The 22,745-nt window shown below is 41.4% G+C and overlaps 2 protein-coding genes across 3 annotated transcripts in view; one reads left to right on the forward strand and one right to left on the reverse strand.

Annotated features, from left to right (window-relative positions):
• The window catches only part of ZNF827 (zinc finger protein 827), a 160,192-nt gene extending 148,182 nt beyond the window's left edge, over positions 1-12,010 (reverse strand). Inside the window, exons 1-2 of the mRNA XM_048071772.2 lie at positions 11,647-12,010; positions 3,360-3,449 (exon numbers count right to left, since the gene is read on the reverse strand). The gene's annotated coding sequence lies outside the window, so the exon portion shown is untranslated. The remainder of the gene's footprint in view (positions 1-3,359; positions 3,450-11,646) is intronic.
• Positions 12,011-12,173: 163 nt separating this feature from the next.
• On the forward strand, positions 12,174-17,881 carry LSM6 (LSM6 homolog, U6 small nuclear RNA and mRNA degradation associated). Of its 2 annotated transcripts, XM_066996724.1 has the most exons (4): positions 12,174-12,308; positions 12,565-12,676; positions 15,909-16,022; positions 17,631-17,881. In XM_066996724.1, exons 2-4 carry the CDS (start codon positions 12,583-12,585, stop codon positions 17,663-17,665), a joined length of 243 nt encoding a protein of 80 aa, XP_066852825.1. In that variant the 5' UTR covers positions 12,174-12,308; positions 12,565-12,582; the 3' UTR covers positions 17,666-17,881. The 2 variants fall into 2 exon arrangements, with proteins under 2 accessions (XP_066852825.1, XP_013030543.1); XM_013175089.3 differs by lacking the exon at positions 12,174-12,308 and having other exon boundaries at positions 12,354-12,676.
• The last annotated feature ends 4,864 nt before the right edge of the window (positions 17,882-22,745 follow it).

Consider the following 22,745-nt stretch of genomic DNA (forward strand, 5'->3'; position numbering starts at 1 on the left):
CCCTAGAAGCCCTTGGGCTTGCACATTATGTGGGGTAAGGCTGCAAGAGCTTCTGAAAGCAGTCTGTCAGCAGGCAGGAGCACCCCAAAGCCCAGCACGCTCGACATCCAGGTTGAGCTATTGCTTCTCCATCACCAGCACCCCATGCTGCAGTTCACTAAGGTGAACAAGGGGAAGGGAACAAAGCCTACTGTACACCTTCATAAGGTTTTTATCTTAACATGTTTTTTTTATTATTATGTTATAGTCTGGAGCATGTCAACAGGAGATAAAGAGGAGAGATGGCTGAGGAATTAAATTATCCAGAGTGCTGAGCAAGCCTATTTCAGTCCACTGTGGTTTAAATTTGCCACCTGACATGATAAGGTAGAAAAGGTTATGTTACTCTTCAGCTCAAAATGCACCTGTCTAGGAAGCCCTAATATCCCTCATTAAAAGGGGTAGTGCGTGACCTAGCACTGAGGTTAATACTAATATGTTCCCCTGGAGCCATGACTGTAGTCCCTCATTACCATTATCCTCTGGTTGTTGTTCTAAATGCTGGCACCCTAATTGATAAACAGAATCAGACAGTTTCAGACCTCAGAGACAAGTGGCTAGAATTTGAGATAGCTATTCTTTGAAACAGGAAAGGAGAAGGGTTCCCCCCCTCCCCCATTTTTTTTAAAAAAGTGTCTACAGAACTTTAATCAATCTTCACATGATGCCAATAGTTCACAGACAGAGCTACAGCTCTTGAAGGAAATAGGTTATCTTTTCCCATTGTGAGCTGCTATTTCCAAGGAGCATCTGATGCGAGTCTGAAGTAACCATGCAATCTGAATTTGAAAGGGCCATTAACCAGGAAAAATTAACAAAATACACAGAAATGACTGAGCTCAGATGATCAGTTTTCCAGCTATGACCTTTAATTCTCCATAAAGAGAAGGTGTTCTAAAAAGTCAAATATTCTCCCCAATCTAGTTATTTAAACAGAATGGTGAGCGATGCTGCATGTGTGGAAGGAATCCAAAACACTTTGGGTGGAAGAGAAAAATATGCATATAATCAGCCTTATTTAAAGAAGAAAAATCAGTATTTAAGCACATTACACTATTCTGTGATTCTTATACTGTGAGACTAGTGTAAATATGCAATAGCACTAAACATACATATAAATAAAGTGTGAATGAAATCTATTGTTCTCAAAAATCTATCAGAATACTCAAACAAATACGTATACCCAACAAATATATATATGTACATATATATATGTATTTTTAGGGAGAGAGTGTAAGCATGCAAGCATGGTCATGAAGAACTTGTAAGCCATATTAAATGACTTACAGGAGACTCAAACATCAAAAATTCAACTCAAATACAAGCTGTATGTTAGAGATGCATAGAGTTCAAACTCGTTAGCTCATTTCAGACTGCCTTGACTAGGTACAGGGATGCTCACTGACCACTTTCAATACAAGGTTTGCTCCCTGACGCTAAACATTTGCCTGAATCATGGCCAGAGTGAACAGATGAGTTGAACTTCATGCCCCAAATAGCAATGAACCAGTACTTAAATTCACAGGCAAATAAAATTCATCCTTACAGGAGGTGTTCTTCCCCTACACTACCTAAATTTTATTAAATGCTCAGAGATTTGTTACCCATATGAGGGTACAGTACTCATTCCCTGAAAGCCATCACATGCCTGCTGAGGAGGTAAAGAACATAACCCTCTGAGCTTTCTGAAAAAGGACACTAATGTCAACCAAGTTGACAGACATAGGCGTAAGTCCAAAGCTTTTGAAAGCAGGAGTTTATGAGTCCCTAGTCCGACATGCATTTATTTAAACATTGCATTAGCATAGCATCTAATGATCCGAGTCATGGGCCATCACCCTCTTGCACTTGGCAATGTACAAGCACACACAGAACAAAAGCACATTCCCCAGATAGTTTACAATTCAATTACAAACAAAGATCCAATAGAGGTATGCAGCGTGGAAAGCACAAGCGATGAGATTGGTTGATGTAATGCAGTAGCTTGAAAAACGCTGATGTGATGTAGTTCTCCTTCTGTATTTCTGCCTTCCAAGTGTCATTAAAAATAGCTAGAATCTCTTAATTTTTTTGCCTTACAGCACTTTCCCAGGTGACTCTATGCCACAGGGATGCTACACCATTACAAATGGGAAAACTACCAAGGATGAGAGGGGAAATGAGTCAGGAAGCTGTGAGACATAGTCTAGAAATATTTACAAAACCTTAGCTAGAAAAAAAAGGGGCTGTTGGAAATGACCCTTCTTGGGCAATAGGATTTTTTGTGGGGACAAACAGCACATGTGACATAACAACTGGCAAGCTTTCCATGTGAAACCATTTTCAAAGAGCTTATGAATGTCTCTCTCCTGAATTTCTTCCTCAATTTTTGTTTAAACTATCCCAAGTCCTACATATGGAGACAGAACAAGCTTAATCAGGGCAAATATAAGCCTTTTATCAATTCAATTATCCGTTTAAGGACTCACTCATTGAACTTAGCTGTAAAATGCTAGAGTTGCAGTGCTGCTCCTGTCTATCAGCTCGTGTCCCTGTATTCTTTGTACCCTTAGGGACGTTTTATCTTTTGAGAAATGTGACAGCCTGCCTTCTGAGACTGGCCTCGGCAGAGTCCATAGCCAATATATTGACAGTTAGAAGATAGCATGGAAAGTGAAGCAGTGCACAGCTTACCTGGGTGTGTCAAGCTGCTTTTGTCACCAGCCAAAGGATCTTTGATCTTTTAAAGCTATAATGGGATCTTTCAAATCATTAACTTCCGTTAATTGCAACTGATCCCCCCTTCAGCCCCCGGCGATCTATGGATCTGCAGCAGGATCACATCATACCCCACTTCCCAATATTTTTACTTTTTGGAAAATATAATTAACATATCTCCAAGCACACACAGGGATGATCTTTGGAATGTTTCTTCATGGTCAGGAGAGCAGGCTCAAAATGGGGAAAATAATTTACTGATACTCCCACTATTTCTGATGTTTTCTACTGAAATGTAAGATGATTATTTCTACATGCAAACTCGATTCTGCAGTTTCTCTTCCCTACGTTTTGAGGAGGGATGAAGACAGACAGCTGTTTCAAAGTAAACTAAAAAAAAAAAAAGTCATGTCACCTCGGAGAATATACATGTTTGTAAAAATTACAGTCAAAATGATACAGGATTAGTTGTGGAATATTACAGGGATCCTCATGATCCCTATCAGCCATCACTTCAGATTTTGCAGGCCACAGATAGGCAGCTATGTTGATTTTAGTGCTTCCTTTTGGGAATACTACTATAGAGATTGGCCAACACTGTTTTCCTCCCTGTTTCGCCTCACCTGAATATTACTGTTCCAGTGCCCCATCATCCCAGCTACATGAGGGTTCGGATTCCTGCTGAGAAGCATTTTCTTTTAAAATTACAATTCCTGCAAAGGTAATGGAAAACAAATGAGTTACTTTTTGTGTTGCTAACATTTTTATACTGTGGTATGCTTTTCAAGATCAAACTGTCAAAATATCAAATGACACAACACTCAAAGTTGATTTTCTTGAATTTTAGTTTAAAGGAACAGCCTCTCTTGAGGATATGTACGCCCATATACTTTAATTTCCTGTCTTTAACTGAAGTCACCAGTCAAATGCTAGCACAAGATACTCATTGGGGCTTGAGATTTCTTGCCATTTTATGGCCTTTTCAGCAGATACAAGGTTTAAGAACAGTGCAGCTTCAGCATTGCAGGGTAAAATCTTCCAGGTAAGGGCTGGAAGTGCATTTAAGAGGGGATTTATGAAAAGAACATTTTAAATCAGCCTTTAAAATCACAGGCAAATATTTCCTAGACAAAGTATTAAATTTGCTGGTCTAATGTAGAACTGAAAACCTAGGCTTTGGTACTGGGGTGCTGTCCTTTCCCAGCGAAATAATCATGTGCCCAGCTAATGGCACGCTATATGGCTGTCAATATCACTTTCAAGTTATTAGGTCCAATCAATGTTGAATAAAAGGAAAAAAGGTGGTCAACAGGCAATCTAGCTTTCAGTTTAACACTCCCTTGAGGATTTTCATTATCCTTTCCTTTTCTGCTCTCAAGGTTAGCTCCAGCTAGCCTATTTCTAGCTTCAACTTCCTGGAGATAATGCACATCCACAATAGCCTTGCTCCTCCAACGTCAGTGTGCCCTTCCACCTGAGTAAGCAGAGTCCCTTCTCTTTTCTATTATTTGTGACCTTTTCCTGGGTTAAAAGGTCGCTCCTGAAGCAGGCGGGTTTCACTCCTTATGGTGATTGCAGTGCAAAAAGCAGGCTTCTACCTTGTTAGAAGTGACATCACTGTACATTAAAGACATCATATCTCCTTTCATATTAAAATGCCTGTCAGTTCTGCTGCTCACAGGCTGTAAATCTGCCACAGTATCCTGTGCTTGGGAGTTTTCATTATGAAAATATGAAGATAAGCACTCTGCTTTACTGTCAGAGGGAAAAAGTAGTCTGGTAGTAATGAGGTTACTTGAAAAATAAATATACAATTTCTGAAATGGATTATTTAATGTGGAACAATTTTTAAAAGGAATTCTTTCTATTTCAATTCCTTAAAAAATTCAAGCTTAAAACCCACTATGAGAACAGGGTGAATATACAGTCCTGTAGAATTTATTAATATATAGACTGTGCACTTACTCATGCAGTAAATCATTAGATTTTCCCTTTGACTTTGGCCCTCTAGCCTTGAGTGAAATGACATACCAGAATCTAACCTGTTTTTCATCTTTATATCATACAAATACCGAAAGACTTGTATGTTCTGCAGGAAAGTGACAACGTTCAGTTGTTATATATGTGACTTTAGAAAACACACAGCAGAGAAATACCTCACAAACAGCAAATAAAAATATAAATAATTACTGAGCAGTGCCAATTACTAATTACTAAATTACTCTCAAGGCATGATTAGGATATTAATACCTCGCTATTAGGTAATGATTTTCATCCATCAATCTGGAAACACTAGATATTAAATTAGTGTTTTACAGAAGGGAAACTGAGTCATGGAGAGGTGAAATGACCCACCTAAACATTTGAGAGCAGCTCAGCATCTAAAGTGAGAACAGATCCTACATCTCCAGACTAGCCTGCCCAATACTTAGCGTGCTTATTTCAAGCTAGAATTTTGTTGGTGTATCCCCAAATTGCTCACACTGCTTGTGGTCATCTATGTATTATTAATTAATGGATAAAATTATCACAGATGTTTCTTTATTATAAAAAAAACTTCCTCCATTTTCTTAGAGAATACCAATCCACTGCTATTGCCTATTTCCTTCTTCCTTAAATATTTGGAATTCCGTTCAATTGAGAAAACTTCAGCATGGGAGCATAGCATATGTATTTTCAATCTCATCTTCCAGATCACATACTCCATTGTTGATACTCTGTTTGGGGAGCTGAAATGAATGGCTCAAGAGTTATTTATGGATGATGAAACTTTTCACCTCCGAGGCATTGATTTTAATGTCTGAACCCTACATCCAGAGACGGAAATAAATATATTTAGACTGTGCTGTGTGCATTACGTGAAATCAATTCGTAATGTCAGTTCCAAGTAGGCAAGAGTTCAGGTGAAAACCATGAAAAAATAGATAAATGATGATTTGCACGAGGAAGGTGAACGTGTGGCATAGGAAGAATTCAGTAGCTGAGAAGATGACTTGCTCGGGCCATGGTCTGAAGAGACAAGACCAGAGCATCCCACATACGTTGTGGAGGAAACCAGAGCATATGTCAGCTCAGCAGAGCTGGAAGTGAAATGAAGCAAGAAACCTAAGAAAAGCAGTGCATGGTAAAAACATAGCTTGCTTCTTCATCTTCCAGTTTCTCCTGAATGCAGAGGAGATTTTCTTCCTCATCTTTCTAGAACGAAGTCCTCTGTTCATGTAGACCAGAGGAAAGTAACAAGAGCTGGAGCTCTTTAATGAACCAAGCCATAAGGATTTATAACCCGTTTTAGAGCAATATTGCCAACACCTTCCTGGCCACAAAAGCCCTCAAGGACTACTGATCAGGCTTTTGTATCCTCTCTCTTCTCCTCAGAGGAACCCTTCAAACCTTTCCAGCTGCACGGTCACAGGTCACGTCTATGCTGAGTGGCTTCTCAGCGTTTACCATCATTTCCAACATCCACACAGGTCCATGGCAGTGGTAAGGGTGTGATTTTAATGATGGGTCTGGGTAGCTGCAGGCACTTCACGTTACTGCCGTCCACATTTTCTAAGTAGGATAGGGTGAGTGGGAAAACACGGGTGTTGTCTTTGCCCTAAAGCCCCCACAGTTCCTAGGACTAATGGAGCTGCACTGATAGCACAGCTTTCAGTGAAAACTGAAAGCCGAAAAATGGACCACGAGCCAGCATGTCGATTTCCTTGTATCATCCTCCTCTCCTAGAGGTAATAATCAAAACTGTTATCACAGATCCGAAAGACTTAGGTCATAGTGTTCAATACCATTTTTATATAATTTTCCCAGCAATATCTTTTCCTCATCGAAATAGTCAAGAGTAAAATATATAGGAATATTTTCTTGCATGTGCACGAACACCAGGGAATCAGGTCTGAACACAGTGTTCGAGGTTAACGGCAGACCCTGGGGACTGGGTCACAGGCAGTCGCACCACATTGACAGATCTATATTTAAAGCTGGCATCCTTATTTTCACTAGTATATGCACAAAAGGATAATAAAGTTAAAAAGACAGGAGTTGCATAATGTACTCAGTTCAAAATTAGCTTTTGACTTAATATGAAAATTTATGTCTTTGTTTTATTCCGAACAAAACTGTTTATCTTGCATACAGAGTTTCTAGTCCGCCCACCTGATTTTACCTTTTTTTTTTTTTTTTTTTTTTTAACACATTACAAAATCATCCTATTCAATTTTGCTTCCTTCTCCTCTGGAATAGCGATTTGGTAGTCAATGGCCAGGAATTAAGGGTACTGGAAAATACCAGCTCACAAATGCCCTAGGAGTGACCTAACATTGACATTAAATCACATTTTATTTCTAGAGAAATTGTGCTCTCCAGCTCTGCAGCTAATAAAGGTACAGAAAGAACAGAGTGATTACACCATAGTCTCCATTATTTTAAATACTTAATTGTTTAGTTTCCTGGATTAACAGCAGACTAAGTAATTATTTTTAAAGTTACTGAAAGTAGGAATATTTGATTTTTTTCTATAAATATCTTTCCTATTTTTCCTCCACTTCAAAAATAACGTATACTAATAAAAATAGCTTCTTCCATCTAATCAAGTTTCTGTTAATTAAATGAATGTGGGAACTGAGCCACCGAGGACGCAAGTGATTCACCCAAGGTCACCCTGGAAGCCTCTGGCAGAGGCATATGGGAACCCAGGCAGTCTGAACAACATAACACCGTTGTGTTTTTTGCCTCTTTTCAGTATCCTCACAAGAGTAACACGTACCAGCCCTGAACACTGACTTCACAGCCTCCACTTGTGGCTTCCAGTCTGGCTAATATCCAGAAAGGCTCTCCTCACACAGACAAACTGAATCATTGCATGCTTATTTTTTTAACATTTGAGTAATATTTTTATTTGCAGTTCAGTAATGTCTAAGGAGCTTCTTCATACTGTACAAACATCAGAAACAAAGGGCTTACAACTCCAGAGCTTAAAGCCTTGATCCTTTGTTTGCATCATCATCATTTTCCAGTATTTTTTCTTGGTATGTTCCAGGGCAAATGCTTCAAATTCCTCAGTTATCTACACTTTTATATAATATACATATCCACACTTTTTATATAATATATATATATTATATAAAAGTGTAGGTAACTGTATATGTATGGTATACATACAGTATATGTATACATAAGTGTAGATAACTGTGTGTGTATATATATATATATATATATAGTACTGTGGTCTGCATCAATAAAACTCAGTTTGCTACTATTACAACTGTTCCTTAAACTGTGCTAGCTGCTCCATCCAGTGAAGTAGCACTGCTGGGCTCAGGCTTAATGTTTTACATTTTCTGGAAGACTGCAATGTGTTGATGGAAAAAAACAAACAAACAAAACAAAAACCAAAAACACAAGTTATTTTAGGCTTGATCCACAATCTGCTGCTTGCTGAAATCCATGAAAAGGCTCTAAGGCTCTTTCTGAGGAGAGGTCAACACAATTTTTTCCCATATATGAAATACCTGTGAATGCTCAGATAAATGGAAAAAATGCATTGAGAGGGCAGAAGAAGTCAGGGGGTGGCAGATCCAGTCAGGTCCCCAAAAGAGAATTATTCTTCCCCCAGGTCTACTTCTGTCCTAGAGCATCAGCTGAATCCTTAGGTGGAAAGGGTCAGAGGGACAGAAAGGTGGCTGAACGCTTCCCAATCCTCCTCATTCGTGGAATTTTGAAACAAGGTATGGATTGTTTTCACCCCACTATGAATTAGAACAGCCCCATGTTTACTTCATATCCTCAGGTGGCTATCGGAAGCACTTCTGGGGAGCTGGGAACTAACCTTGCAGATGCTTTACACCAGCAGGTCAGTTAAAAGTAACCATTTCAGCTCATCTCTGGGCTTAATCTTGACACCAGGATTTTAACCTGAAGTACTGAATTAGCATCAAACTGGCTATGGAAAAATTTACATTGAAATGTCATCTGGAATTGATATTCCGTACTGGAGAAAATAGAGAACTTGTGTTTCTTTGATGTAAATATTTTAGAAAGTTTAAACATAAAAGGCTGGGTCCAATTTGATTGTAATTTGGATATAATCTAGCTGTTTCAAAATAATAATAATAAAAAAAATATATCCAGCCTTTACTTAGTGTAACAGAAAGCACAGTTTTCATGTGATCTGTTAAACTATACTTGAACCAAACAGAAAGCAGCAGACAAAAACATGTGACAAAAGGTAATCATGTCACTTAATCCGTATCGGATGACATGAACATCCCGGGCTGGGGAACACAAAGCAAGGACCTGAAGACAACAGAATTTTTTTACGCTCTTTGTCTGAAATCTATAGCACAGAACCAATATATATATATATTTGATTAAGGTCCAATTTAAAAATGCATTAACTTTTTAATTGAGAACATGGCTGGGAATCAGCAGTTCTGATGATCCTAGCATAGCATTGGATATAATGTTGGATAACTAAGCCTTCATTTAAGGGAAAAACCTTTGATCTTTCACTGTATAGGAGCAGATAGAGTGTCATTTAAATGCTGAAAGGCTTGAATCCTCCCATCAAAATGCATGCACAGAGAATTTCAAACCTCTTAAGGCTCACAAGAAAGCTTATCCCTTGGGTGAACCAAGGAGAGCACTGCCAGGAACTCTGAGGGAGTTACATGAACTCTGAAAGCTTCTAGAGACCTTCCTTTTCTTTTCTACAGACCTGAAAGTCCAGGAGGAAGAGAGAAAGCCTTGGGCTGGGTTCTCACGTTGTTATCCTCAGCTCCCTCAAGACCTGCCACTTGGATTGAAAAAGCTTTTTTGTCGTGACGCTGAGCAGCACAAGGCATCAATGTGCTCAGTTCTTCCTTAGGGATAGCTTTGGAGAAAACATGTTTGGTGCTTCCTTGATGCGAAGAGTGTGGAACAAATGTGAGACTGTTGGATCAGGCCAGTGGGCAAAGTGATTTTTCAGCAGCCAGGAACCTCTGCTGAGACTTTGGTTTCCAAAAACAAGCTGTGACAACTATCACCCTACTGGTTACCATTTTGGTACCAGCTCATTGAGAAGGATTTGTTTTGAAATTTTCAGTGTACTTTCAAGATTTTTTTTTAGAGGTGTCCAGAGTACAGAGAGGTAATTACCAAAACCTCCACTGACTTCAGGAGGAGCAGAATCTCACCCTCCATCTCTCAAACTCTGGAAATGTGGTACAGCGTTTACTTAAGGGCCCTCAGGAAACCCTGCAACTTCAGTGTTAATTCTGAATTGCATGGTTCTCCACCTTGATATTATTTCACGGAGGTTGATGCCTTCTGCCCCACACTCTCGGCGGCTCTGAAAAAGAAGTTTCCCTGGATTTGGAACTGGTTCTCAGCCCCATACTTCATCTCATTTTTCTTTTTCTAAGTAGGTTCCAAAGTTGATTCTTAAAGTCTTGGGGTATGCCATGACTTTGGCCCAGACAGGTTTGTCCTCCGTGACAGAATTGTCAGGTGAGGATTGTTTAATACATCTTTTTTCATCCACTGATTGTAGCCAGGGATTATTTAGGCTGAATTCAAATTCACAGACATTCTTTTGTCATCTGGATTGTTGTTCTCCTGCATTTAACTTATGTAAATGGTGTTCTTTTCAGAAGAGCTAGAAGAATTGGACAGTCCTTTTTAACACATTCTGTGTTACACGGCCATCTCGCTCTACGGAAATGCTTTTATTTCAACTGGCTGGAAAGAAAAACCTCCCTAACTTTGAAGTGTTTTTTATTGCATTGAAAAGAGAGAAAGAGAGACTGTCAAATCCCATTTCATTTTTTAAAGCTAACTGTAAAGTTTTAATTAGGTCCTCTGAACAAAGATTCCGAGATGCTTCATGTTTAAGAGTTAGCGATAGTATACGAGCTGCCGACTTCCATCATTAAGTTCAGTTGACAAAGGCCAATGCAACTTTTTCTTTGTAACTTTGTAACCATTTATGTTTGAGGTGAAGATGTTAATATGGAAATTCTGCGAGCTGGGAATGAGTACAAAATATCATTGTAATTTATGACCTTTCATCTAAGGCCAAATGTAAAGGCAATCACAACTGTTCTATATCTCAAGGCCAGCACATAGCAGATGTATGAAATTTGGAAGTGTTAGACATAAACTTTTATTACCAAATTATAAATAATTTCTACCACTTACAATGTTCACCTTTCAAGTTCATCTTGATTAAAACACAAGGGCAGCATCTCACTGACTTCAGTGAGTTGCACAGCTGGAAAAACTCTCTCTGCACTATGAAAGGATAAAGCAATACAGTATTTAAAAGAATCTACTCATAGCAATGCACACAACGTTTTAGATTTAAATCCTTTTTCATCTAGATGACCGAAACAACAACAAAAAAAAGAGAATCATTAAACAATGAGGTCTGAATTTTATTTTCATTCTTGAAGCTTTGAATTCTGTAAGCAATCCGCTGGATGTGGATTACTTAAATCCTTTGAAGACCACCTTCCTGAGGTCATTTGGATTTCATCACTCAGGAAATAAAGCATTCTTTAGGTTGTGTGTTAACAGATGTGATTACATAATCTTTCTGAATCTACAAGATAGGAATTTTCTTTCCAGGTCAAATCCCACTACACCAAAGTGCTCGTAAATGTGTGTCTTATTGCATGAAGGTTAATTTACCCCTAAGAACAGCATGTGAGATTGTTTAGAGACCTATGGCAATCCTGGAAAAATTAACAGATTTGGATTCATGACTTGGCCACAGAGCATGGAAGCGGCGAGCTAACGGTATGAAACTTGGCCATTTTGATTACTGTATTACAGAATAGATACATTTGTAAGCTTAGTAATGGTATTAAGAAGGAAATTAGGAGGATTTGGGTGGCTGGCATCAAACACCCAAAAAACAAACCTGGCACCCACCTGACACGGTGCGGCCTGCTCCCCGTGGTGCCCGCTGCGTCAGGCTGTGGTGAGGCATGGCTGCCCGACTGTGGCCGGTCTTCAGCCCCAGGATGAAGGCCTCCTGGCCTGAGATTTGGGCTATTTTTCTTTATTTTGGGCTGTGCGTGGGGGAGATGTGACTGCAATTGTATTTAAAAAGAGAAGACAACCAAGGGAGAACGCTTGGCCATGCTCTGAAGAAAATTTTTTTCCCTGTTCTGAAGAGCACGTTTTCTGGAGCACATTTTCCCTCTATTACAAAAATTAATATTTTTTTATCAATAATGGAAGAATAAAGTAAAAAAAGAGTCCAGATGCTTTCACAGATGGTTAACTCCTGTCACGCTACCAAACTCCTAAAAACCACGGTGTTTTGTTTGCTTGTGGGTTTTTAATTAATTATTACTATTATTTTATTATTTATTATTATTATCATTATTAATCTTGTTGAAGAACTTGGGACAGTTCCTAAATTTGGGGATCAGCCAAACCCCCCGCGGGGTCCTTCGGGGCGGGCCGGCTGCCGCCTTGGCCCGGGCGGCGCTGCGCGCCCGGCGCGGTTTGTCCCTGCCGGCGCGCCGTAGCGGGGCCGCCTGCATTGGCCGCGAGCGGGCCGGGGCGCGCGCAGGCGGCGGCGGCGGGTGAGCGGCGGCGCCCAACGGCCGCGGGGCCCAACGGTCGCCGGGCAACGGCCGCGGGCTAACGGCCGGGCCGTGACAGGGCCGGGCGGGAGGGAGGGCTGGCCGCCCTGGGGAGGCTCCTTGCCGAGCGGGAGCTGAGCGCTGCGGCTCCGGGAGCGGCTCTAGCGGCTCTTCGGCCGCCCGGGTGTTGCGTTGAGCGCCGGGGAGTGCCCGCCCGCCCCGAGCGGCGCTCACCCGCTGCTCGCTCTCTCCCCAGTTTCCCGGGGAGCCCAAGATGAGCCTGCGGAAGCAAACCCCCAGTGACTTCCTGAAGCAGATCATCGGGAGGCCCGTGGTTGTGAAGCTGAATTCCGGAGTGGATTACCGAGGTAAGCTCGCGCCCTGTCCCTCACAGCAAGCCTGCGATCCCCTTGTTCGGGGAGTCTGGAGCCTCTCAAAAAGCAACACAAGTGAGCTAGCGTCTTGGTGTACGTGCACATGGACCTCAGAGTGGTGACAGTAAGGAAATCAGCTCTGGAGAAACTGATGGAGAGGAGGTTAACGGTGGATTTACAGATTAAAAATACCTATCTAAGTCATTACAACCCTTAGCCACAGTGACTGACTGCAGTCGCAGGATGAGTCTGAGTTTCTAAATTGAGTTTTGTGGAGATTGGTTTGAATTACAGCTCCTGAAATGGTCAGGCCACTCTTCAGTGCGCTGACAGCATGCCTTTTTGAAGCTACCCCTTTTCTTTATCTTCATGTTCTACAACTCCTAGCACAGACCTTGGTCCAGAAAAGCTTCAAACAATAAACTGTGCTATCAGGAAGTACATGAGGGACAAAATAGAATTAGTTGTGTGCTTGGTTAAACAACTCCTAGACTTGTGTTGGATCAAGACACACAGGGATACAGAAGAGAGCTTAGTGTGTTCTTTGCACCTGTGTGCCCAGTGTTTTTTAACACAGTCCAGCAGTTTTATTACAGAACTCTTTGGCTGATCTGCATCCTGCACACATGCACTGTGTGCAGGATTATAGGGCGTTTGTTTTTTAAGCAGTAAGTTATACTTCTGTTAAGTGAAGTGGCCTGGTCATACTCCCCTTAGGCTAAGACTATCAGCCTGCCAATTTTTCCCCAGTAGTATCCAAACATAACTAAAACTATCATGATCTCCTGTTGAACACAAGCTAGGCATTTTATTCTAGAATGATTTAAACGTTACTGTTGTGCCAGAGATACCTATTTCTGGTAGGTTTAATTCAGTTGGTGTTGTGGTTTAACCCGGCTGGCAGCTAAACACCACACAGCCGTTCGCTCACCCTCCCCCCTCCCTCTCTGGGATGGGGGAGAGAAACGGGAAAGTGAAGCCGGTGAGTTGAGATAAAGACAGTTTATTAAGACAGGAATATAATAATAACAATAATAATAATAATAGTGATAATGATAATAGTATTAATAATAATAATGTGTAAGAAAACAAGTGATGCACAATGCAATTGCTCACCACCCGCTGACCGATGCCCAGCCCAGCCCCGAGCAGCCGGCCCCCCACCCCGGCCAGCCACCCCTATATATTGTTTAGCATGACGTCAGATGGTATGGAATACCCCTTTGGCCAGTTTGGGTCAGCTGTCCTGGGTCTGTCCCCTCCCAGCTCCTGCTGCACCCCCAGCCTGCTCGCTGGCAGGACAGAGCGAGAAGCCGAAAAGTCCTTGGCCTGGTGTAAGCACTGCTCTGCAACAATTGAAACATCAGCATGTTATCAGCGCTCTTCTCATCCTAATCCAAAACATAGCACCCTACCAGCTACTAGGAGGAAAAATTAACTCTGTCCTAACTGGAACCAGGACAGTTGGCTAAGCTTAGCGCTTGTGAGACAAGACTTGTTTGTCCTGTGACAAGGAGTCTTTGCATTCTGACAGTTTCAAATTCTTGTTCACTGACAGGGCAAGCAGTGCCTTATTATCCCTTCCTGTCCCTCTTTAGTGTCTCTCAGCTGATGAAATTTGCAATCTGTTATTTCTTTGGAGATCCACATGGTTTGAGCATGTCAGGTGGGGTTGGTAGCTGAAAAACATCACTGCTTCTCATCTGTCTTTGGCCTCTGTAAATTCATTCTTGCAGGATTATGTAGTGACAGCTCATTAAAGTTAATTAAAGCAAGTCATCATCACTTGCCTAAATGTACATGCAAGGTGTTTTTTGATGTACTTCCTGTTTTCCATAAGAACACTGGTACCTTTTACTCATTAAGATACATTTGTAACCTGCCCCCTTAGCTAGGCCCGGAACTCTGCTAGTTTAATATGCCTACAATCAGACCTACAAGGAGCTTAAAGACACTTTGTGAGCGGTCAGTTTTTCCCCTTTTGCGTGGAAACAGAAAAGAAAAACACACAGGAGAATAACAATCCTCAAACCATTACAAGTTGGCAGAAAAAACTAAATTCCTAATTATTTAATGGAAGATATTACAGTAACAGTTCTGGAAAATGAGAACATGCCCTAGAGGAAGAGTCTCAGACTGGAGTTTTCTCCCCCTTCTCAATACAGCCAAGGTACTATAATTCCTGAGTTTTAATGCCAGGTAAATAAATGAGGTTCTTAATTTTAGTAGTGGCAGTAATTTTAGTAGTAGTGTCTGTGCAGCAGTGAAGTTGGGAAAACGCACAGGCAAGACTGAGGTAAGAACAGCTTGTTAGAAGTTGTTTCATGTACACACACACACAAAAAAAATCAGATTGCATTCTCTGAGCAATTCTTTACATCTGTTAATTCCCACATTTGGTTTGTTACACAAACGGTCTGTTCATTAGCTAAGTTAAATTTAGCTCTGGCCATAGTGGTGGGTGTAGATCCCGAGGAGTGATTATGAATAAAAATGCCATCATACTGCCGGCACAGTGCAAGTACTGTGCGAACAAGGTGCAGCCTGAACAGCGGCTATGAGAAGTCAGAACATAAGAACTTCTAAAGGCAGTGCTACTCTAATGCATATTTTCCTGATAAAGAAACCATCTAATATAGCAGATTTTTTCATGCTGTGCATTAATTAAACAGTGTAATTTTATTTTTGTGGGAAGATGTCAGTGTCATTTGGAAACCCCTTGCCTGTTGAAAATGACTTAGATTTGCTCACACAAAAACAGATTGGCAGCCCACATTATTCTGGGTCTGTAAGCATAAAAACCAATCTGAAAAATGCGTATGGTGTCCCATCCTTGAGAGGTTTTAATTAAACTTAGTAGTCTTGTTCTTAGGTTACCCTGTTACACTTAATGTCACAGGTTCTTCTCAGGAATAAAACACAAGCAAGAAGGGACAACTAAACTTTCAGAGTGGAGGTTGTTGATCTTTTGAAAGTCGTGCCTCAATGACTCCCCCCACATCCTTATATCAACTGATAAAGTTGCTGCTAGACAACCTGAGGTTCCTTACTCACAGCTTAGTTCTTTTAAGAATACTGTGATCCACTGACTCACCTGCAAGCTTGGGCTTTTAGTTTGTTGTGAAGAGTTTTTTTTTTCCTCCCTCTACTGTTCAAATGCAATGCATTTTTATTTCTTTAAAAATAAGTTTAAGCTGATTCACTGTTAAACTGTCACTGTCTTCAGGTGTCCTGGCTTGCCTGGATGGGTATATGAATATAGCTCTGGAACAGACAGAAGAATACGTAAATGGACAATTAAAGAACAAGTATGGTGACGCCTTTATCCGAGGAAATAATGGTAACTCCTCCTCCCTGTGTTATTGCTCAGTAAAAGAATGGTATTTTACTTCTGCATTTGAGGTGTGACTGAGGTGTTAGCAGGTTCCCTTAAGAATGTTACTTTCATACTTCCTTGGAAACCTTAATATGTTTACTTTTTATAGTGCCCCTTTTCAGGGTCTGTGCTTTTCCTCATTCTTGTTGCCCTTTTTGCCTCTGAACTCAAGAGGTCTTTTGGAGAAGCGTGCTCTTTTCTATCCACTCATAGACCTCAAGTTCCTATCACTTGACAGGTTTACTTTTGCACTTGCTGCCTGCCAAGGTGGGCTCTCCTCCACAGGAGGTTCTGTGTTTTGCTAGGTAAACTGCTGGGTGCATGGATGATACAATACACAGAGACAGCACTGCGTTCCTAAGGTGTGAATGCCCCAGCCCGAAGAACAGACCTGGATGAGTGGTGTTCATTAGTACTGGAGGCTATTTTTGTAGTACAGATTCTGTGATCAGTCAAGAAAAATCACTTGCCCTTTGCTATTGAACCTTCAACTGTCCCAGTGCAGTACGTGAATTTTAGTGCGCTGCAAGGACAGTTAGCATCCTTCCCCCTGCAAGAGACTTGCTTTTAATCATAGGCTGATGGTGTCCCAGGCTCCTGGAATGATGCTGTGGTATCAGTGAGGCTGTAGCAGCAGGACATGCCAGGGAGAATATCTAAAAATATAAAAGGTTCAAAAGCCAGATGTGAAGAGACTAGTAGAAAAGGTAAATTAAGCAGAGTTTGACTAAGCAGAAAAGAAAGTGCAAGCCAGGAAAGGGAATGGAAAGAAACAAGAACTGAATCTCCCGTTACATGAAGAGTCAAGGAGACCGTGGAACCAGCATGAAAGATTCTGTTCTGTTTTGGGAGGAGAAACAATCCTTGAGCAAGGCCAAGTGTTTTTTTTGCAAGGAATTTAGCTTATTATGCTAAGAAGTACTGTGACACTGCAGCTGGACAATCAATTATGGAAATAAGAATTTATTATAAAAGTTAATAACAATTGGATAAGAGGGAGGAAAATGAAGTACAGGCTGGGCAGAGAGCTTAAGATATCCCAGCTTTAGGAGCACAATACAATTTCATGTTGTGGGCATTCAAAATACAGTTTGCATAGTCCCACTCTCAGGTAAAAAATATTCCTAAGTGCCTGGGAAACATTGCCTCACATGGTGCTCTGGTATCACCAGCCAAGTAGGTAAGAGATGTCTGCTGTCGCATGGGTAATTAGCTTTGCCAGAAGTGCTTGGGATTTCAGCTCTTGTTGAAAGACCGTAACATTCACGTCTAACACCCTTGATTCTGCTGCTTAAAGATTTTCTCCTCAGTAATGCTGCAGGGTAGCTGGGTTTATTCTCATCTGCTGGAGTGTACAGTTTGGCTGTGAATATAATACTGAGCCAAGTTAGTACATAATGTGTAAATGTAATAATGTTTCTTGAAACTTGAAAGTTTCTGACTTTGTTCATGCTGAAGGGGATTCATTACAGTTATTTGACAAGCCATGGAACTAAGATGTTTTAAATAAACAGTCTCCTGCACGTTATTTACCAGAGCCCTCTTATGTGTGCCGCTTTCTCGTTTTCACAGTATTGTACATAAGCACGCAGAAGAGAAGGATGTGAAGATGCCAGAAGGAGGCTGATTTGTACTTGTGAACCTTTCCAAAGGGACGAGACGGATTTGATTTGTAGTTAATAACTCACAAGTGAAATACACAAGTGTTTAAATATTTTTTTAAATAAATGTAAACCACTCTAAGCTTCCTGAATGTTTTTGTTTCAAAACACTGCTTTTGTTCCACTGTACAGAAAAAAATAAAGATGAAGCATGTAACAGTACCACAAGACTAATTCAAAGCAACAGCTCATTTGGTTACACTAACAGTCACAGAAATACTGATGGGAGGTAAGCAGGTGTAGAATCACAGCCATGCAATCATGGCAAAACAATCGTTTAACTGATGTTAGGAAGGAAAAAGAATCTGGTGACAGTGACCTGTCTTTTTTGGAAGAGATTCAGCTTTAAATGCCAAACTGTAGCAAGAGTCATTGGGTAAAAAGTTCAGCTACTGACTGTTAAATTACCCGAAACATCTTGAATTGTGGATTGGAATCAAGGGATGCAACAGTGACACTTCAACAATTAGGGGTGGGGAAAGAATTGAGTCAAATGGAAGAAAAACCCTAAGGGGTAGCACTGCACCCGCTGTGGAAGTCAGTCACCAGTGAAAAGCTCTCAGCTGGTAACCCAGCACAGCCAGCAGCCACTTCACCTCCCACCTCCGTACTCCCCTCCCTCCCCCGACTGCAGGTACCTTTGTGTTTGTAAAGAGATGCAAAACCAAAACAAAGGAGTTCTTCAATAAAAAGCAATTTAAGCTATTATTTAAAGCTACTCCTCAAAACAGACTAGAAATCTAAAAGCTTTTGCTAACATATCACACGGATTCTGTTCAGATAGCTTGCGCTTTTTCTCTCAACACCATCCATACATTCTCTTTTCTTTATGTGCTAGCCAGAAATGTGAAAAAAATATACTGAGCTCATAGCATGGGGTATGTGTAAGGGAAAGAGAAATATCTCCGCAGGCAGTGAAGTCAGAACTTGTTTGTTTACATTCTGCAGCAACCCTCCCAGTTAATCAAAGACAAGCAAGTAAATCCAGCTCAGTTTTAGATAGGTACTTGCATCAATTTATAAAATCCTTTTACTTGCAGTCAGACAAGAAATATATATGAAGGTTCAGGTGTTTCTTAGTCTGACCATTACCACACTTAACATCCAGATTTTTTCAGAACACTTTCTTGTTTCTCAGAACAAGGCTATAATTTAGGGTACTGTGCCTCATGGTGAGGTTACTTAGCTTTTTTTCTTTTTTAAATGAGTTTTTTGAAGCCCTCCTTTATTCTCTGAGCTGCTTACAGTGCCTCCAAGAATAAGAAAATACTTTGAACTGTGGATGGATGAACACAAGACAATTGTGTTAGTGTAACATTGCCCCATTCTTTTCAAGTACCAGTAACTCTGATGCAAGTAGGGAGCAGTAACATTTCAATTATACAAGGCAGAAAATGTAAGTTGCTTTTCTAAAAAAAAAAAAAGAGTGTCAGGGAATAATTCCAAATTATTTTGCAATTAATAGTTAACCTTTCTACAATAAAGACTTCAGAAGCCACTACAGAACACACAAATAGAGATGCTACTTTATAAAATGCTTCAATAATTTATCATTCTTTGACAAGGGCTTGAAAATGGTCCAGAATGTGAGTACAAATCACCAGCTTGCTCTTCTGTAAGTGACTTCTAAAAAAAGAAAGATGTGCTCCAAGTGAAGCACGCAGTTGCTCATTTGTTTTGTCGTCTTTATACAGCTGGCAGGTTACTGTACTTTTTCAGTCCCTGAGACTTGTTTTATTTTTTTATTATTATTCCTCCTCTACCTACCCAGCTGTAGCAATACATTTTGTATAGACTTTATTCTCAAGTGTTTGCATCTCTAACTTGATCGCTGCAGTTCTGTTTCTAAATGGCTAATTATGGAACAACTTTCAATTGTGATTGGCTACTTCAAAAGGCAGTGCATGATCTAATCACAAATTAAACGCCAACTTTGGAAAAGACTGTTTAAATACTGAGATTTTAATGTGTTTTAGATTATGAAGTCACAATTTGCTACGTGAGATTGATAAAATTTGCATTAAAGAAGAGCTGTTGCAATCCATATTCAAGTTTTAAAATAAGTTAATTAAATGTTTAAGTCCCACAATCACTGGCCTTCATGTACATTTTTCAAGATTTTCCTCTTAATTCAAGCTTCAGACCCTGTGTTGAAGTCAAGCGAACATTTAAGCCTTATTTCAATTAAGCGTTCCAATGTTTGTTTTGAGCTGGATACAACATTCATCGTGGTTTTATCTTACTTATCTTTATTTTACTTATCTTTTAGATTTTGTTTTGACTTACTGTGTTATATGTGACAACATACCAGCTACAAGTAAATCAGATGCTGGACAGTCAGCTTTCAGAGTAGCACATGGAATGCTATCCAAAGTTTAAGGCGATCTTTCTCATGATGTACGCATATAAACACAGTAGAACTAAGTATTTCACAAACTCTTGATGCTTAGAAATCACTCAGCCAAGTTTATAAAATCCTTACCCCACTGGGAGAAGAGCCACCAACAACTTGATGCATCTTCTGTACTCTTACAACTATAAGCGTATCTTCATGCAGACATTATCGGGTAGTAATACTTACGACCTTCATTTTACCTAATTTACTACGTCCTGCTGCTATTTCCCTAGCAGCTGGATGTCAAACTTTCCTTGAGTGACTTACACGTGCTTGGCCATAACAGCAGCCACTTCACTTAAAAGAATGCCTCCAAAATCAAATAATCAAAAACTAACCAACAAATTAATTGAGTTGCAAAGGACAGAGCGGTGTTTCCGTACCATAGTAACATCACACAGATTCACTTCACGAAACCAAGACAAGACCATCCAAGCACTGCCCCAGTCCTGCCCCCTCCCATGCTTTCAGGTCACAGGCAGACCCTGGGAAGAGCAGTAACTCCAGAACTTCTCAAGAATCCAAGTGGAAAAGCCAAAGCACACCACATTGCCTTAAACAAAACCCTGACCAGAAGCAGCAAGGCACCCATTCTGTGGGAGCAAGAGGTCAAGGAGCTGGGTACTTACCCCCAGCAGTGATGGAGCAGGCAAAGGTGCAGCTACTGTCAAGGCCCAGGTGCCCTGCAGTGCCCCTCCATGAAGGGAGCAGAGGGTGCTGGGAGAGGTTTGCTTTAAAGGTGTGCACGCTGCTGACTGCTCACTTTCCCAATTCGCCACCTGGGTCCTCGCTGAAAGGAAATCTAATGTAAAAGCACTCTGAACAGTATTTCTTTGAGCTCTGCCCAGCTTTTTCACAACATTATGGTGACAGCCGCCCAGAATCCTTTTGGGCACCACTTGCCCATGAAGCCCTGAGGTTCATGCCCAGCTCCAAAACGGGTTACGCCACACCGCTGTAGGTTTCGGCTGCATTGTTCATGGTAGCCAAAAGAATGTGTGAAAGTGTTTGCAAAGTGACGCCTTAGAGCATTTCACTGATGGTACCGAAGAGATGCCTGAGCTTTAATATGCCAACCCATGCCTGCGGCCAGCTCCAGCTCATTGTCATTTTTGAAAGCAAACAAACTGCAGGGCCAGTGGTTTAAAGTCTGAGGTTCCTGTGCCAAACGTCTCCAAAACAGAGAAAACGCACGGGCGCGAGCTTTCCCTGACCGGTACTGACCCTGCCCGTGAGGCCGTTTCACGCGCAGGGGTCAGCGCTGCACATCAGGACACCCCGAGCAGGCGTAGCAAGCCGCCTGGCTGCGGGATCGCCAGCATCAAGCAGCGTAACAGGAGCCCGCGGGCAGCTCCCACTGCCTGTGCCACCTGCCTGGCCTTGCCCTTTATCGAGCAGGGCAGCCAGGCGTTCTCATGAGAACAGCCTTCAAGAAGAGAGTTGTTTTCACAGGAAATCACATAATAGTTCAAATGGCCAAAAGGGAGAGCGTCTCTCAGACAGGGTCAGATCTGCTCTGCACAGCACGACATAGGAAAAAAATCCATCCAGGCTGTCTGATGCTACCTGAATGTGGGGTGCCCAGCATCTGAAGGGATGTGCAGCTTACTCACTATCTATCTGTATTCCTGTCGTTTTGCCTTACTAAACCCGTTTTCTTATTAAGCTCTTTGTTGCCAGGCCTCTTACTGAACTCCAGAAAGAGCCCTGCACCATCCCTCTCCGCTAATCCCCACCCGCACCCCCACGCAGGCTCCAGTAGTTACCAAATAAAATAAAGTGGCAGGGGGTGGTTAAGCAGAATTTGTAAGAGAATGAGGCTCAAGAGGCCACGCTGTATTTTGCATATGTGTGTATGTGTCAGTACATTCCCACCAGTAACATCTGAATGCACTGCCAAACCAGTAAGTCTGACAGAGGAATAGCAAAACCAGCCGATGGAATAGAAGCAGAAGGACCTGCTGGCACTTCTGACCTTCCTCCTAACTAGACGTCAGAGAAGCATCCTGCTTTCCCTGATCTCCCCAAACACAGAGCCATAGACATGCATGGGTCAACCCTGAGATGCCAGTTTGTAGGCATTATTCTTCATTCTACTTGTGGGACTTCTCAAGGTTTTTACCAACCCCCTTCCCCATTTAAATGTTGGCCACTGCTTCCAGTTTAAAGGTGACACGAAGTACTCAAATAAGACAGTACTTCCAGCTTTGTGGGTTTAGTGATCAGTTCCTCGTGAGCCCGACTTAACTAACTTGCCACCTTCTGTCTCGCTAATTGATCAATCTGCTCCTTCTTCTCTAAGCCCCCAAAACTTCGTTCAGAGGACTGAAGTGGCTGCTGGCTGAGTGGGATGGACTGCTAAAACTTGTTTTAACCCTGATTATCTTGCAGTATCAGAGCATTTCTCAACCTGTCGATGAAGCAACCAGCATGCTCCAGTGTCAGCTTGGGGTTGCTTGCATCCATGCCCGCATTACAGAGTGATCTTCACGGTACTTCTCCACATCTGCTGCTCCATGCCTGCTGTCCCTGTTGCACTCTGCTGATGTGGAGATGTACAAGGAACCTGCAAGAAGGAGAATGTTTCTGCATCAAAGAGCCTGGACTGTTGCTGGGTTTACAATCTTTCTG

This window comes from Anser cygnoides, chromosome 4 (genome assembly GCF_040182565.1).
Source record: "Anser cygnoides isolate HZ-2024a breed goose chromosome 4, Taihu_goose_T2T_genome, whole genome shotgun sequence".
In the NCBI taxonomy this organism is placed as follows: domain Eukaryota; kingdom Metazoa; phylum Chordata; class Aves; order Anseriformes; family Anatidae; genus Anser; species Anser cygnoides.